The sequence below is a fragment of the Phaseolus vulgaris genome, chromosome 6, assembly GCF_051622355.1.
Source record: "Phaseolus vulgaris cultivar YP4 chromosome 6, ASM5162235v1, whole genome shotgun sequence".
NCBI classification, from domain to species: Eukaryota; Viridiplantae; Streptophyta; class Magnoliopsida; order Fabales; family Fabaceae; genus Phaseolus; species Phaseolus vulgaris.
The window spans coordinates 21,319,623-21,334,979 of record NC_143503.1 but is presented as its reverse complement, the minus strand read 5'-3'; the positions used below and the strand labels follow the sequence as shown (position 1 = coordinate 21,334,979).

The window sequence follows — 15,357 nt, the reverse complement described above, 5'->3', positions numbered from 1 at the left end:
ATTTAAAGTTCATATTCCTCATGTTTTTTGTTTTTTATTATTCTTCTTTCTTTTCTTATTATTCTTATGAATTATTTTCTTCTTATAAAGTTCTCTCTCAATCCTCACCATCATTCCCTCTCAATTTTTAACTTCATTTCATTCAAAAACAAATCCCATTGTGTAGTAGCTAGCGTGTTCAACATCAATTATGCTTGATCATATTTAATTTTGAAGTATGTACCATTTTGGTATGGAATTCGCTCAATTCCTTTTTTTTAACTCATTATTGGTTTAGAAAATTAATTCTCTAAAACTAGTTTAATCTATAAATGAAATTTTATATTGTGTGGTTAAATTGCTCTAGGTCTCTAGGATTTTAGAAAATGAGTTTTTTAGATATTACTTAGAGTGCAAGTATCTTTCACGTGAGGGAAACAATCTTAAATTGTAATTTATTTTCTAGGTTATGTATGATTTTGATTCTTGATTGTGTTTAAAAATTTATACTGATTTTGAATTACATAATTGCATGGAATGGTCAAAAAGGAGTATTGTTAGTTATTTTGAGTAAACTTTACCTTTGTTGGGTCTAAAATTGTGTTTTAAACTTGTAAGGATGGTTATATTGGTTATAAATGGTTTTGAATTGGTTTTGGCTTTGTGTAGAAATTTATGTTTTCTACATATGTGGCTTTGTTGCTAGAGCATCAACCGCTCAAACAAAGGCTTTAATCTAATGTAGAGTATCATCGCTTGAGTAACCAGTATAACGCTTCAGTGATAACTCTAACTGCTCAAGCTAAAAGCCAAATTTTAAGCAAGAAAGGGGAAGTGACTACCCTATATCGCTCAAGCAACAACTAATCGCTCCAGCAATGAGGTCTATCTCTCAAGTGACCTATGGAAACTTAAGCAAGGAGGAGCTAAAGAGCAAGTTTTTTTAATTGGGTTTATTGCTTAAGTGTTGGTAAGATACTCAATTGATACAAACTCTCGCTTTAAGTGATACCACAAAACTTGAGGAAGGAGACTCCAATAATATTTTCATTATGTCCTATTATAAGTCACTTAAGCAACCTACCTTCGCTTAAGTGACATTTTTAAAGTATAAGTCATTATTTGGTTCAAGTATTCATTGTAATAATGTGATGTTATGATTAATTTATGATATTGCATTAATTTGGATTATTATTGGAATGATTATAAATAATATACATATATGATATGAATTCAATAAAGATCATAAACTTGGGATAATATGTGAACCATTGCTTGAATGTATGTATTAAGTATATGTATGTACGTATCTTGATTTCATTAGGTGTCTAAATCACACGAATTAAGACATTAGGTGATCAGAAACAGAGAGATAGTTTATTGCAGATTTGGAACACATGCATACGTCTAAATTTGAATACCTTAAACTTATCCTAACCTACAAAGCCTAGGTTTGTACATTCGAGGTGCTTAGATTGAGTCAAGTGTCAATCTCAGGTTAGACATACTTAATTCAAGTTGTCCAAAAAATTCTATTAAGTTCCCTATTATATATTAATTTGATATTATTTCTATGAGTTGATGATATTGTTAAAGAAATGAATTAGATAATAGAATGTGTTTTTATAATAGTCATATGTTTATGACCTCTTTAACGAGTTTGATTTATGACGATGTACTATACACGATCGAGATCATCTTCACTATAAAAAGTAAAAAAGATTACATAATCTCATAAATATTGTCAAAAACATATCGGGAACCTGATCTAACAATTGCTTAAGAACGAAATTAATCTCTAATTAGAATGTACTTGGTGTCAGACTAATAGAAGGTTAACCACCCTATCTATATTAATCTAAACTTATTTGCACGGATGCCCAACATAACTCTATAATTAAGTTGACAAAGATAAGGTAGAGGTACATTTCTCTATAAATAAGTTAACAAAGATAAGGTAGAGGTACATTTTTAATAGCATTTATCTCTTTCAACTATTCAAAAGAATAAACTTAACGTCAAAGTATATTTTGCAGATACACGCCCACATCTCGTACCAAAAGAAACTATCAACATCGTGCGAGGAGGACATCTTGAAAGGAACAAAAACTACTTAAGTAGTGAGGATATCCTCTCGCATTTTACAAGACCAGATTGTGTGCTTGTCATTTTCACTAAATGTTACAATTAAAAATCAAATACAAATCTAAACATAATTAAATTATATCTTATTCAAAATTGTATAAATGCTTCATTTTCTTGTAAGAGAGAAAACAACTTGCAAAAAAAAAAATTTTTTTTCCTCTATAATAGTGAGAGATACCACTAAAGTCCTATGCTTCCTCCTTAAAATCATTTTAGAAATCATTCTACATTTTTGAAATATATTTAATATGTAAAACTAATTTTCGAAGTGTTAAACTTTATGGAGAAATTTATGTAAAATAAATGACATTATATGATTAAACCTTTTATATAGTGAGTCTTGAAATCCTTATATGTTTCCCAATTCATATGGTAGCTGCCTTAGGCTAGGGTTTAGAACTTAACAATATACAAATTATTGATATTTTTTCCCTTTATCTCTGAAAGATCACTCTCTAAGGACGCGTTTGGTAAATTATCACATCTCTTCTCACACTTCACAGTTGGTGTTTGCTCTCAAACACACCCCTTCTGTAGAATCAACGCTGATCAGAAACAAATTTCATATTCCAAGTTTCTGTGGTTCCAATTTCCAACGTCTGATTGTTCCAACGACGATGCTGTCACTGCAACACAATTGAAATTTATTCAGAAAGGGTAAAATTACAAAAGTAAAAAAAAAAATGCGAAGGCTGCTTGGGAAGATTTCTGGATTGTTTAGCAATCGATCTAAGGTGGGAATTGACAAAGCAGGGAACAAATACTTCACTAGAAATGAAGAGGTTGACGGTGTTAGTAAGCGCTTTTCCACTCTCTCTCTCTGTATATACCCTTTTATGTTTTATTGTCATTGCTCTGTTTGTGTTTAATGGGTGTTTTTTTTATTGTGTTTTGAGATTCTGGGTTTGTACATGTGTAGTTTGTCTTGTATGAACTCTTCGTGTAATATAGGGAAGATGGGTGTTTTTGCATTGCAATGATCACCACACTGTCAATACTTTACTTACTTGATATACCCGATATTGTGATATTCTCAATGCGCTTTGCTTTTTTTGTGTGTATATGGTTATGAACCAAAAAGTTTGTTATCAGGTGAGTTGGTGTAGTGGTTACCAAAAAATTAGTCCGCAGGATAAGAATGTTTAGTAAGAATACACTCAATTAGGATGTCAGTGGGTCGAATCCTGTGAAGAAAAATCCTTGGAGAGGGGTTGAATTGATAGAACTCCCCAATAAATATGTAAAGGAATACTTTCAAGGGGGAGTTCGTTGGTTTGCATTCTGTGAAAAAGTATCCTTGTAGAGGGGTTGGGTTAATACAGTCCTCAGGAGGATTATCCCAGGGAGAAACCTCTGGATATACATCCAACAGATAAAGGTTAAATATTGGGCTTTGAGATTGGACGATGTGTGAATTAAATTCGCAATTGTCACAAGCTTTTTGAGGTTATTGGTTCTTGATTTCTACATTCTTTAGCCTATTATAGGATTTGGCGTAACTTTTAACAAGGTTGAGACTGATCTTGTTTTAGAAAGTAAAAGAATTAAATAAAAATTGATTCATTGCCATTTAAAAATATTGGCACTATTTTCTTGTGCTAGATTGAATCATTTAAGAATGAAGATATCATTTTGGTGTGCAAGTGTATACTTTTTTGTTTCCTGTGTGTTCTGCATTGTAGTTCATTTTATAGTGATTGTCTGATTTTTGGTATTTTGTTTTGGTTTACTAGTGAAAGAGAAAAGATGGGTAATATTTAAGAAAGAGGAGGATCCTACCTCTATTCCAGGTATATATTTTACATTTGTCGACATTCAACTGTTGAATTGTTACATCTATTATTACATTTTTTTTCAGGGATGGATCCAAGTGTTTTTATATGTCGAACTTGAAGAATTTTTTTATCCTATTTCCCATGCTTAATAGATGATTACTGTTGCATTGTTCCAGTTGAATGGATATGTTGGCTGAATGGGCAGCGTAAGAAGGCTCCAACTCCAGAGGTAAATTGCAATACACCTGTTTATATCCTTTTGCTAGTACCGTAAGTTATCCAAACGCAAAGCTATTGATGTTTCTTTACTTTTTCAGTCATGGCTTGGGCTAGATGACATGATGCTGCTTACAACTGTTTTCCTTTTGAGTTCTGTTTATCGTCAAGGATTGATTTGCAATGAATAAACGTTGATTTTGTTAACTCTATCTATCTACCTATCTACCATCAAAACTCTGTGATTCTTCTTTCAACTACAACGACCACCAAGCCTTTTCTCCTAGGCAGGGCTAGTTACATGAATCAAAAGATGTGGAGATGTTCTCTTGTAAATCTTGTCTATACATAAATCATAGACCTTTAAATCCTACTCAATGATTTTTACCTATAATTTTTTCCAGTCTCCCTTTTCCACTGTCAATAGAGTTACGTCCAGCTAAATTTTCATACTTGGTCTTCTATATGTTTTTTCCGCACATGCCCAAATCACCAAAAGTGAGATTGTACTATTTTTTTCTGTAGTAGGTGCTATTCTAGTTTTCTCCCGAGTGCAATAATGCATTCTTTCCTAATCCTATTTTGTCTAATGTGTCTTCTCATCCAATGCAACATTGAGTTTATTCTCTCATGGGCTTTTGGCTGCCCAAAATTCAGATCCATACAACACCTCAGGTTTAGTATTTTGTGTTTCCTTAGTAGGGCAAGGTCACAAGGATAAGCTAATCAGATAGGACAATGCTCTTGAAACATTCTGCATTAGTTGTATTACCCAATGCCCTTCTTCTGCAGCTCTGTCTTAGCGTTCATCATATTTTCCCCACTTTTCTTGATTTTTTCTTTTTTCATTTTGAGGGTTTGGTGAATTAAATTGAGTTATGTGGTGATCCGTGTTAATGTAGTTATTTAGTTTATTAGTTTTGCATCATTACTTATGTGCAATTTTTTTTGCAAATAACAAAGTATTAAGCTAACCCTGTAAGTTTTAATGTTTTATGAATGTCTTCCTGGGAATTGATTTCTTTTGTAAATAGGCACTTTGAATGGTATGGTATTTTACTATTACTTGACAATACTTTCTCCTTCAGGAAATGATGGAATTGGAAGCAAGACGTGAACGTGTTAGACAGAATGTTGCTCGTATGTGCCAATTATACTTCAACCTTAAACTATTTGTGTGAATTGGATACTTTACTCTGATTTAGTTATATTCCTCTCCTAACTTTGTCCTTAGCATTTCATGCCATAATTCTAAATATAATGAAAGAACATTCTTGGCCAAGTTTTGTTCTATCCAAATACCCTAACAAACTTTTTTTCTTTTCACAAAGTTCTGAAGAAAGAGGAACAAGAAAGGGTAGCCAAAGAAGGAACTAAAGGCAAACGTGTCAGCACTGGTCAGATGGTTGAAATTTTATTTTGTAGCAATATTCTTCTTTATTTATTGGAAGTTATTGATTAATTTACAATCTCTATGCAGGTAAAACCAGTGGTCCAGACTTGAAAAGTTTTATTCAACAATTTTCAGTTCCTTCAGAAGGTCATCTTACTATCGTTTTCTTTTGACATAAATATTGAGTTCTTCTTGAAAGAAAACTTATTATGATAGATAAACTGAAGTTAAACTTATAAGCAGATTGATCTTAATATCTTCCCCTATCCCTCAAAGAAAAATAAACCAAATAGAATTCTTATTACTCCATGAAAATGATTATGTTTACTTTTGCAAGGTCATAAACGGCATCGTGATATTTTTGTCCCAGTCCTTGTAAAAGAAGAGACAATGCCTTCCTGAAAGAGGGAATTCTTGTTATACATCCGCACATTACCTATCCTTTGAACATAGTTTTTGACATATTTTCTCCACTCTAGGTAATGACGTTGAAGAATCATCTAGCACTACGGGTGGCTTAAGGCGAGTCTTCTGAAACTGAGTTTTTTTACCTAATTTATTGTGTAAAATGCATGGTCTTTGCTATGTGTTGCAGCTTCTTTTTCCAGCATAAAAAAATCATTCTTTTACTATGTCTGATTCAGTTACCAAAAATTGTTAGTAATTTAGTTTTCATCTTTTTCTTATCTTTTCATTAAAATATTGTCAGGAAGTTGTTTGGCTGTCTTCTCTTCATTCCTGTTCCATCATTTTTGGTAGCCTTATCTCACTAGCCACTAGGTGAAGTCGGCTATATGAATTGTGTATTATGGTATTGGACTTTTTAAAAAACCAAATTCTCAAGGCTATTATCCGCCATGATTAACAAACTCACAAACATACCCTTAATAATAAAATTTAATTGGACTTTTTAAAAAACCAAATTCTCAAGGCTATTATCCGCCATGATTAACAAACTCACAAACATACCCTTAATAATAAAATTTAATTAGAGAGTATCCAGTGACTATGTATGAAAGAACTCTTGAGGATACACATAAAAAAAATCATTTTTGATTATGTTCTTTGGAAATGACATTCTTTGACTGAATGATTTTGATCTTCAGTGGCACGGTTTTGAAATCCATATTTCTTGCCTCCTCCTTCAGGGCAGTGTCTTCTATTTGTTGTGAAACCAATATTTTTTTGGGCAAAAACTAGTTGAAGTATAGCTATTCAACTTAACAGTAATCATGTGATCTTTCTGCAGGAATCCTCAAGAGAGTTTAGCAGAGAAAACAAAAGACCAGTCTGAGTAAGTCCAAATGTTTATATTCTCAGTCAAAAACATCATGATTGAGCAAAGCCTATAGTAATCTTAATTTTAGTTAATGAAACAATTTTTCCAAAAATGTTAAATGGTTTTCTCAGAGATATCATTTTCCTAGATTTTAACCCTGATATTTATCTGTTCAAAAAAATTTCTTTCCAGGTCTTCAGAGGCAACTGGATCTGGTGCATCCTTTAGACCAGGAACCTGGCAACCTCCAACTTGAGCTTTCATAACAACTTATTAGGTCTTTCTGAACTTGGATTAGCCACACCTTATTTTGAAAAGCCATGCATGATATTTCTTCCCCAACAATTTTGATACAATTCATGTGTTCTCAAGTTTCTAGAAACTTTGATTCATTGATAAACCTTTGTTCAAAGAATGTAACCAATAAGACAACCTGATTATTTAGGCATTTGCTATGGGTCTGTCTCTTATACTTACTAACTTAGTTTTTTCCAAATAATCTCTTGAATTTGATGCATTATGGAAATAGGAAATAAAGATAAAATAAGATAACATATTTGTAATTAAAAAAATATAGAAAACGTTTAATCTTACCAGACGATCTATCTGTGAAAAAAGTGGGTTTCCATCAGAAAAAAGTTGAAAGTGTGTTTGGATACATGTCAAATACTGAAAGTTAAAATCACGTTAAACATGGGAAATATCAGAAAAGCTATTATTTGCAGCTTTTGTTGTGACCTGCTTATTCTGGAATGGACCCTGATACGATTTTTATTCTTGCAGAGTCTACATAAATTCTTGCAGCATTCATAGATTCTACTGGTAACTATTTATCTAATATTAAAAAACAATTTTCAAAAATTTATTACTAACTTGTATGCATAACATAATAATACGCTTAATATAATAGTAATTTAATATCTTCACTTCATAATAAAAAAAATAGTAAATTGTAATAATTTTTGTATAGCATCATGTTGAAAAGGTAACAATGTTATCAATGTAAAATTATTGTCAATGAAGGAAATTTAGTTACGAGATTTCTTACGAATTATTTTTGTTATTATTTAACCAAAATTTAAGTTTCATTTTCATAATTTGCAAAATTCTTGTTATAGAAACTAGCGGGAACTCAGGTGCTCCCGCATCTTGCATCTGCTTTTTTTTATTATTAATATTATATGTATATTTATATTTATTTAAATAAAATATAGATTTATGTGTATGAGATATGGACAATATGAGAGAGTATATTTTAAAAAATTAAATTAAAAAAAAATTACATTCAAAACTGTTTCTGATAACTGGTTTAATATGTTTTAAAAAAAATAAAAAATAACACAAAAATACAATAATAAAATTAAATATTAATATAAAAATAAAAAAAATTGAGTTAAAGAGAAAATTCCCTATATATAAACTTTAATTCTGATTGAATAACAATACAAACAACATCTATAATATTATAATAAAGTTTTGTTCATGGTCAATGAGAAAATTTAAGTACAATTTGTTAGATTCTGATTTCTTATCCTCCAATTAAAATTGATATTTTATTTTGATAATCCACAAATTTATGTGAAATTTTATTATTGTATCTATATTTGTCTGTTAATAGTTCTTAAATTCGAATTTTACGTGCTCCAATGTTATTAACTACAATAAAATAGATTTGAGGTTGAATTATACATATCTTTAGAAAAGGTTTGAGCACCGGTGTATCCTATATGTACTCTAGTTTATTCGAAGTATCCAAATGATGTAACCAAATGATGTAACGCCGTCGACTTATTGGGAAAAAGGAGGAAAATAACTTTTCTCTCACCGGTTTTTTTTTTTTCATACATTCTACATAGAAAACATTGGAATAAAAAATATTTTGTGTAATTTTTTTTTACTCTATTATTTATTTATTTCACTCAATTTAATCTCATTATTAATAAAAAAATCAATTATATCTCTTAATTTAAAAAAAAAAACACAAGAAAAGTTGATTCTCTTATGAACATTCTTTGATTTGAATCTCGATTGATTTAGTGTTTTTTATTAGTTTAAAAGTTTGATGTGATTTACCCTTTCTTTTGCTTATTTCTTGGAACCTAAGAAATTGTTAGGTGAGAAGAGAGCTATCTTTGATGTATTATTCAAATAAAACACTTAGTTTTCAATATATATATTATAACAGTTACTCGTTCTATTTATAAGTTTGACGTTTTTATTCTTGTTAATTTTTCAATGTGGTTTCGGGTTTCTTATTTATGGTCTTATTTAAAAAGTTATATTTTTTTTATCAGCTTTCTGAGGTTTCTATTCTTGTTTTCTCTTTATTTTCATCATTGTCTCTTTAAGTTTGTGATTTTTTCCTTTTGTCTCCTGTAAATAAATAATAATTATAGATATTCGTAACAGTTAAACATTAATATTTTATAACCATTAGCAGGAAAACATTGGAGGCAAAGATATAAACATATTACTGAAAAAGTGGGAAGCTACAATTTAGTTAAAATGAATTATTATTATTGTAATAACTAAGCATGCAAGGATTTTAAAATCAAATAATTGGTATGAAAATCATCCAAATTTTAAAGTTAACATCTATAAATCGTTAATCTAATTTCAATTTATATATATAAAATTGAAACGAATTATGACTAACACCCCAACCCCCCTCACTTTCATAAATTAATATTTTAAAATTTAAATTCATCTTCATTGATACTTTTATTTGAATTAAGTGCTTTTGATTTTATTTTTATTCCAAACGATCCTTCATGTAGAAGGAATAATTTCAATTTCATAAAAAGTAATTCTTAAAACCCTTCTGTAAATAGTCTCTTTTTTATGGTCTCCTCAATTAACACACTTCATCAAAGAATTTATCATAGATAATTGACGCCCCAGAAATGCCAAAGACCAATTTTGCCAAATCAATGGCAAGCAACATTGAAGAAACACTACATGCAGCAGAAAATGGTTTAATCTAACGTGTCCAGAATCAAAATCCTATTATAAATCTTAAAATACATTGAAATCTATTTTCGTCACAATCAGAAATTTCTACCACCTTCCAAAAACATAAAACAATAAGGCCTCCATTTAACTGATAGTTAAATCCATTTCAATTATTAATCTTCAATCTTAACAAAAAAATGAGATCTCTTTTCATGTACAAAGAGCACAGAGACTGGTCCCATCTCAATGACTAGGTGAAGAATACTAAGATAAATAGGAAGATGAACAAGGCCAACAAACCACATATCATCATGATCTGACCCTTGGCACTCGCCTTCTTCATAACCATTCCCACTTTTTTCTGCAAGCATAATAGAAGAGCAAAATATGAACCTCTTCGAGAGTTGGTATGTATCATAATCAACACCACAATATTTTTCCTTTCTTATTAATTAATAGCAGCAAACTTAGGTAAAATTTGTGTAAAAAAAATCTCAGACAAAACCAAACTAAACGATTTGAAGGAGAAAAATGAAGAATAGATGCAGAAACTCACTTGGACAAAATCAAGACGATTTGTTGTACTGTCCATCTCAGAACCAAGTTCCTCAAGAATCTTGTCCTGAAACATTAAAATTGACATTGACAGTGTAGGAGTCAGAAATGTCAGATCAGAATAATTTATTTCAGAGCTAGAGGCAAAAAAATAGTTTTGTTCAAGCAAATTGAAGGAACCAGGTGAAGACAAAAATAGATAGAATCAAGGAGAGTAAAAACCTTTCAAACCGTTACCTGTGCAGTGAGTTCATCATGAATTGTAAGTCCAACACCTCCAATTCTTCGTACACTTTCACTAAGGTCATCTAATTCCTCATCCTGTTTCCTATCACCATAAAAGATATATATCTATAAATCAAAACTAAAATAGCAACCAGAGGCAGATTGTAATTTGTATTTCCAGAAAGGATACCGTGGGCAGAAAAGTTTTCTAAATTCTCGAGCAGTGCATTTCATACATTTTTCCTTTCTCAAGGTTACCTACGGACTTTCTTCCTCTTTCTATTTTCTTTTTCATTATAAGAGACAAGAAAAGAAATCAACCATTGCAGTATTATTAGAAAGGTCTGTTTAAAAGAATTTCTTCATAGTACTTTAAGCAGAAAAAAAAAAAAATGAAATAAACTTCTCTATAAATTAAAGTTAGCTTATGCATAACTTAAAAATTATCACTTAGATAACTATTACGAGAAAACTTTCAAATAAACTCATGCTTAAGTTCATTTTAACTTATGAAGAAGCTCATTTTAGTTTATGATTTTTTTTTTCATTTCTTAGTTAGAGAAGTTTATCCAAACATATAAAAGTAATACCAAGAGTAGATCCACCGTCGCTCAGAATTATAAACATGATAATGAGAAATTTTCTTCACAAACAAAAATTTACAAGCAGTAAATGAAGCTTATTTTAGTTTATGAAAATTCAATTTTTCTTTCTTTTCCTAGAAGTTCACCTAATATCAAGCGTAGATCCAAACCTCCCCCAAATAATTATAAGAAATTAATGAGAATTTTCTTCACAAACAAAAATTTACAAGCAGTAAATGAAATGATGAGTAGAAAATTTCCCTGCAATCACAGTTTATTCAACAAATACGTCGGGGTGACAAAGTGAATCCAAACAGCCGGGTTGATCCAACATTTTTTGGTGGGTGGGTTTGATAGTTGAACCCACTAAGCTGGTCCAACCCAACCCAGTGAGTCAAAGCAGGTCAACCTGCAGACCCTTTTTTCAATTTAAATGCATCACCATTTACCAAGAATTGTTCTTATTAGCATCCAATATTATTTTATCATTTTATAAGAAAACATATAACTCTATGAAGCTAGTGTGGTGTTTGAGTTGTATTGTATCTTAGCAATTCTAAAAAAAATAAACAATACAATAATCTATTGAATTACTCATTTGGTATTGACAAATTTTCAACAAGTATTAGATGACAACAAAAATTATATTTAAATTCTGAAATTGAATTGAATTTTTTTTTTTAATTTGGGTGGGTTCCCAACCAACCATTGTTCACCTGATGACCTGCCTTTTTTACCCCTTAATGGGCCAACCCACTAGTGACCTGTTACTAAACAGAGTGGGTTGCACCCTTCAATCCATCTTTTGCTAGCGAGCTAACCTGTCCCGCTTTGAGGGGTTGATGGCCGGGCTAGATTGATTGACTCATTTTGCCACCTCTACAATTAGGTATATCTCAAAATATGTTGGTATAAGTTTCATGCACACAGAAAGCATTTCACTCGTGTCTTAGAAAGCTAGTGGAAGACTGACAATGCAGAAAAAATGGCTATCGTTATAGTTTAATCCCACAAAGATATACAAAAGTCAACTATAAAAAAAGTAGTGTTATGCCATAGTAGAACAAAAGACATCAAAATCCAGTTCAATTAGCATGAGAGATAAGAGGGGAGAAGTACTTTATAAGAAGCATTTGTCTATCTGATTCTGATTGTATGAAATCATCATTATCTCGGGCAGCATACTGGTTGTAGGTATCATTTTGACGAGAACTTGGTAGCCTCATGAGTTCTTGGCGCATACTGCTGTGGCTTGTGGTACTTGAACCCTTTCCAGCCTCCAATGCTTTCTTCATTGTGACAACCTAATAATGCAACAAGGAATATTTTGGGCATGATGTTTAGAAGAAAATAATGATAATAAACAGCATTTGAACATTCAAAAAAAAAATATTGTGTCTTCCTGCTTACTAAAAATTGGCATACATTTTAGATACCTGAGATCGAGAACTGCTTGTCCATGTCATTCGGCTTTCAAGTTCAACTTCATCAATTCCATACCAAGAAGGATCTCTAGACGCTACAGCAATTGCTTTATCCAATTCATCCACCTTTCTATCAAAAAATCAGACTTCAGCATTTGTATATAGGTTTGGTTGCAGAAAAAAAGACCATTGACAGCATTTCAAAAAATGTATTAAAAACAAATATATTATAAATTTATAATTGTATTCCAAAAATTATATTTAGATCAAACTTGGAAACATTTTCAAGGGCATTCACATAACCAGGTTTTTTTTCCTTTCAAGGTACCCCAAACTAAAGGAACTCAAAAGGATAAGGATTGGAGTGTTTTGGAGAATTAAATGAAATCATCAAATCCTACCCTCCAAGAAAGCACGATAATATTGGACACCAAAAGCTACCACAAAGAATGTCTAATCTACTAGATCTGAATTCATGCAACTTATGACAACAACATGTTGTAAGAATGAAAAAGCTCATGATCTAACAATAAGTCATTTTGTCATTGATTCTGCAGAAGCATGCAATAGGTCTACCTGCCACTCTATGCTTTCGCATCCAGCACGAACCTCCTTCGTAAGACGTCCCTGTTCTGCAGCATTGGAAGTGTTTTGCCATTGATGAAAAGTAGATTGCAGCTTATCAATCTTCACAGAAATTAACAAAAAAAATCAGATAATCAACTAAACATAATCCCACATAAAAGACAACTAATCCATCCAAAAACAAATCAAAACACCAACAACTCATCAGTTCACATTTCTGTTTAGCATATTTTCAATTACAGATCCCATTTCAATTTCCACTTAAAACCTTCACACACAACAATTTTCTTTTTCAGTATGTTCTAAGCTCCAATCAGTTATACACCCACAAGAAATCGTACGCGATATACACACTACAAAGCCACAGATCGAAATTCGGTTTCCTTCAAAAATCCCAAATTTACGTAGGAAAAAGCCTAATTAGATTAATAATAACCTAGGAGACAGAAAACGAAATCTCTAACCAATAAAACCATTAAATAAAAAAGACAAAATAGCCTTCATTCACTCAAATACGCAACATGAATCATTCAAGGAAAAATGAAAATCTAATCCGAATAGTTGAAGAAATTTTTTTACCGAATCTTGAATCTCGTACTTGACAACGTAAAACGGATCCTGAGCAGAGGGCATGTTAAGAGAAAGGAATGAATGATTCAGAGGAAAGAACACTTCACGATCAACACAAACACTGCTTTGAATTTGGCTTCTTCTTTTTACATTTGATTTTTCAACTTATCAGTTCTTCATGCCGAAATACAGAGATTTTATAAAAGCACCCAAATTATCAAAATATATTACAATTATAGTTTAAAAATTAGAGTATTTTTTATTTAAAGAAATTAAATATATTCATGAATGTAGTTTTAAAAAAATATTATTACAACTTATTAAAATAATTAAAGTTTTGATATATTTTTAACTATATTTTAACTTTTACACACATATATATATAGATGATAAATATTTATTTTTCTTATAATTCACTTGTTATATGTTTTAAATATTTCTTTTATTGCTTTGGTTTTATAAAACTCTGTTTTACTGTTTTAGTTTTTAAATAGTATATTTTACTTCTTATAAATTTGTACATCTTTGATATCTTTTTATTTATAAAAATAGATTTAATTATGCTTTTGTCTCTAACATAAGTATAAATCAATTTTTAATATTATTTTTATTTTATAGGAGAAATATCATGAGCGTTTAAATAAGGTGAAACAACATCTCATACAAAACTATACAAAAGTTTCTTCTTCTTCTACATCTATTACTGATAATGGAATTTATTTGAAGGTTGTTATATGCACTTGCTTGATTGAGCGATGGCTTCATTCGCTAAACAAACTAAAACTCTACTACATTAACCAGTCTAAAGGTCATGGAGGAAATGAAAAATAAGATAATTAAAATAAATATTGATTTTGCTGTTAAGAAAAAAAACATAGGTGGAACATATACAACAATATGATTGAAAAATGAATTATATATTACAACACTTCCAAATTAATTCTTTAATGTCAACCCTTCCTATGGGGATGATATCAATCAAAATGTTGATGATGTTCATGATTATGTTTGTAAGATTGACCCGATAGGATATTACAATAGAAAAAACAGAGAACGTGCAAAAGAATCTTAAGGAGGTGGACACTTTTTTTGTTCTGTAGATTTTTCGTTCCGCTTCAATTTAACTCCAAATCTGTCGGAGGGGATCTTGAAACGTTGAAGATGTTGTAGAAAATCTCGGTGTTGCTTGCAGAAGGTTGCAATAGTCTCGGATGATTGACTCCTATAATTTCGCAATATTTCAACAAGAAGAATGGAGTTTCACTCAGCAAGGGTTTACATTTTCCTCCATTTCCAACAGCTTCCTCCTTTTCCAATGGGACCATGCTTCAATCCACATAACAGTTTCACTATTTCTCCTTCTATAAATATACGCCTCTTTGATCCAGAGAAAAAAGTTCACTCACGATTGCTTCTTCTTTTTTGTTCTTCTTCTTTCTCTCTTCCTTTATAATACTTTCAATATATTGGGTTCTTATTTTTTTAAGAGTTGCTTGCTAGTTTTGTTATCTTGATATTTTCTGAGAAGTTCTTGTTGTATGGGGAACATACACAATACACCGCGGATAAGTCCTTATGGACAGTGATCATCACGCCTCAGAAAGTCAACCTTGCTCGTGTTTTTTCAGCTTAGTAAACAACAATTGTAAGGACTTATGGCTGACAATACAAACAA

General features: G+C 30.9%; 2 protein-coding genes across 10 annotated transcripts; one reads left to right on the top strand and one right to left on the bottom strand.

Moving 5' to 3' along the window:
* The first annotated feature begins 2,472 nt into the window (after positions 1-2,472).
* Positions 2,473-7,235, top strand: LOC137831233 (NADH:ubiquinone oxidoreductase, 17.2kDa subunit). 6 transcript variants are annotated; one of them, XM_090303379.1, is made up of 9 exons: positions 2,473-2,915; positions 3,858-3,914; positions 4,076-4,128; positions 4,217-5,255; positions 5,447-5,512; positions 5,596-5,655; positions 5,988-6,030; positions 6,758-6,802; positions 6,980-7,235. In XM_090303379.1, the coding sequence occupies exons 4-9, from the start codon at positions 5,207-5,209 to the stop codon at positions 7,041-7,043; spliced, it is 327 nt and encodes a 108-aa protein (XP_090159505.1). In that variant the 5' UTR covers positions 2,473-2,915; positions 3,858-3,914; positions 4,076-4,128; positions 4,217-5,206; the 3' UTR covers positions 7,044-7,235. The 6 variants fall into 6 exon arrangements, with proteins under 6 accessions (XP_090159505.1, XP_068494929.1, XP_090159504.1 ...); XM_068638828.1 differs by having other exon boundaries at positions 2,481-2,919; positions 5,204-5,255; XM_090303378.1 differs by having other exon boundaries at positions 2,508-2,919.
* Positions 7,236-9,863: 2,628 nt separating this feature from the next.
* Positions 9,864-13,902, bottom strand: LOC137831232 (syntaxin-61). 4 transcript variants are annotated; one of them, XM_090303372.1, is made up of 7 exons: positions 13,692-13,902; positions 13,104-13,214; positions 12,540-12,657; positions 12,223-12,407; positions 10,532-10,622; positions 10,296-10,361; positions 9,864-10,100 (listed from the first exon to the last, which is right to left on the bottom strand). In XM_090303372.1, the coding sequence occupies exons 3-7, from the start codon at positions 12,567-12,569 to the stop codon at positions 9,990-9,992; spliced, it is 483 nt and encodes a 160-aa protein (XP_090159498.1). In that variant the 5' UTR covers positions 12,570-12,657; positions 13,104-13,214; positions 13,692-13,902; the 3' UTR covers positions 9,864-9,989. The 4 variants fall into 4 exon arrangements, with proteins under 4 accessions (XP_090159498.1, XP_068494928.1, XP_090159499.1 ...); XM_068638827.2 differs by having other exon boundaries at positions 12,540-12,653; positions 13,692-13,894; XM_090303373.1 differs by having other exon boundaries at positions 12,529-12,653; positions 13,692-13,881.
* Positions 13,903-15,357: the final 1,455 nt, after the last annotated feature.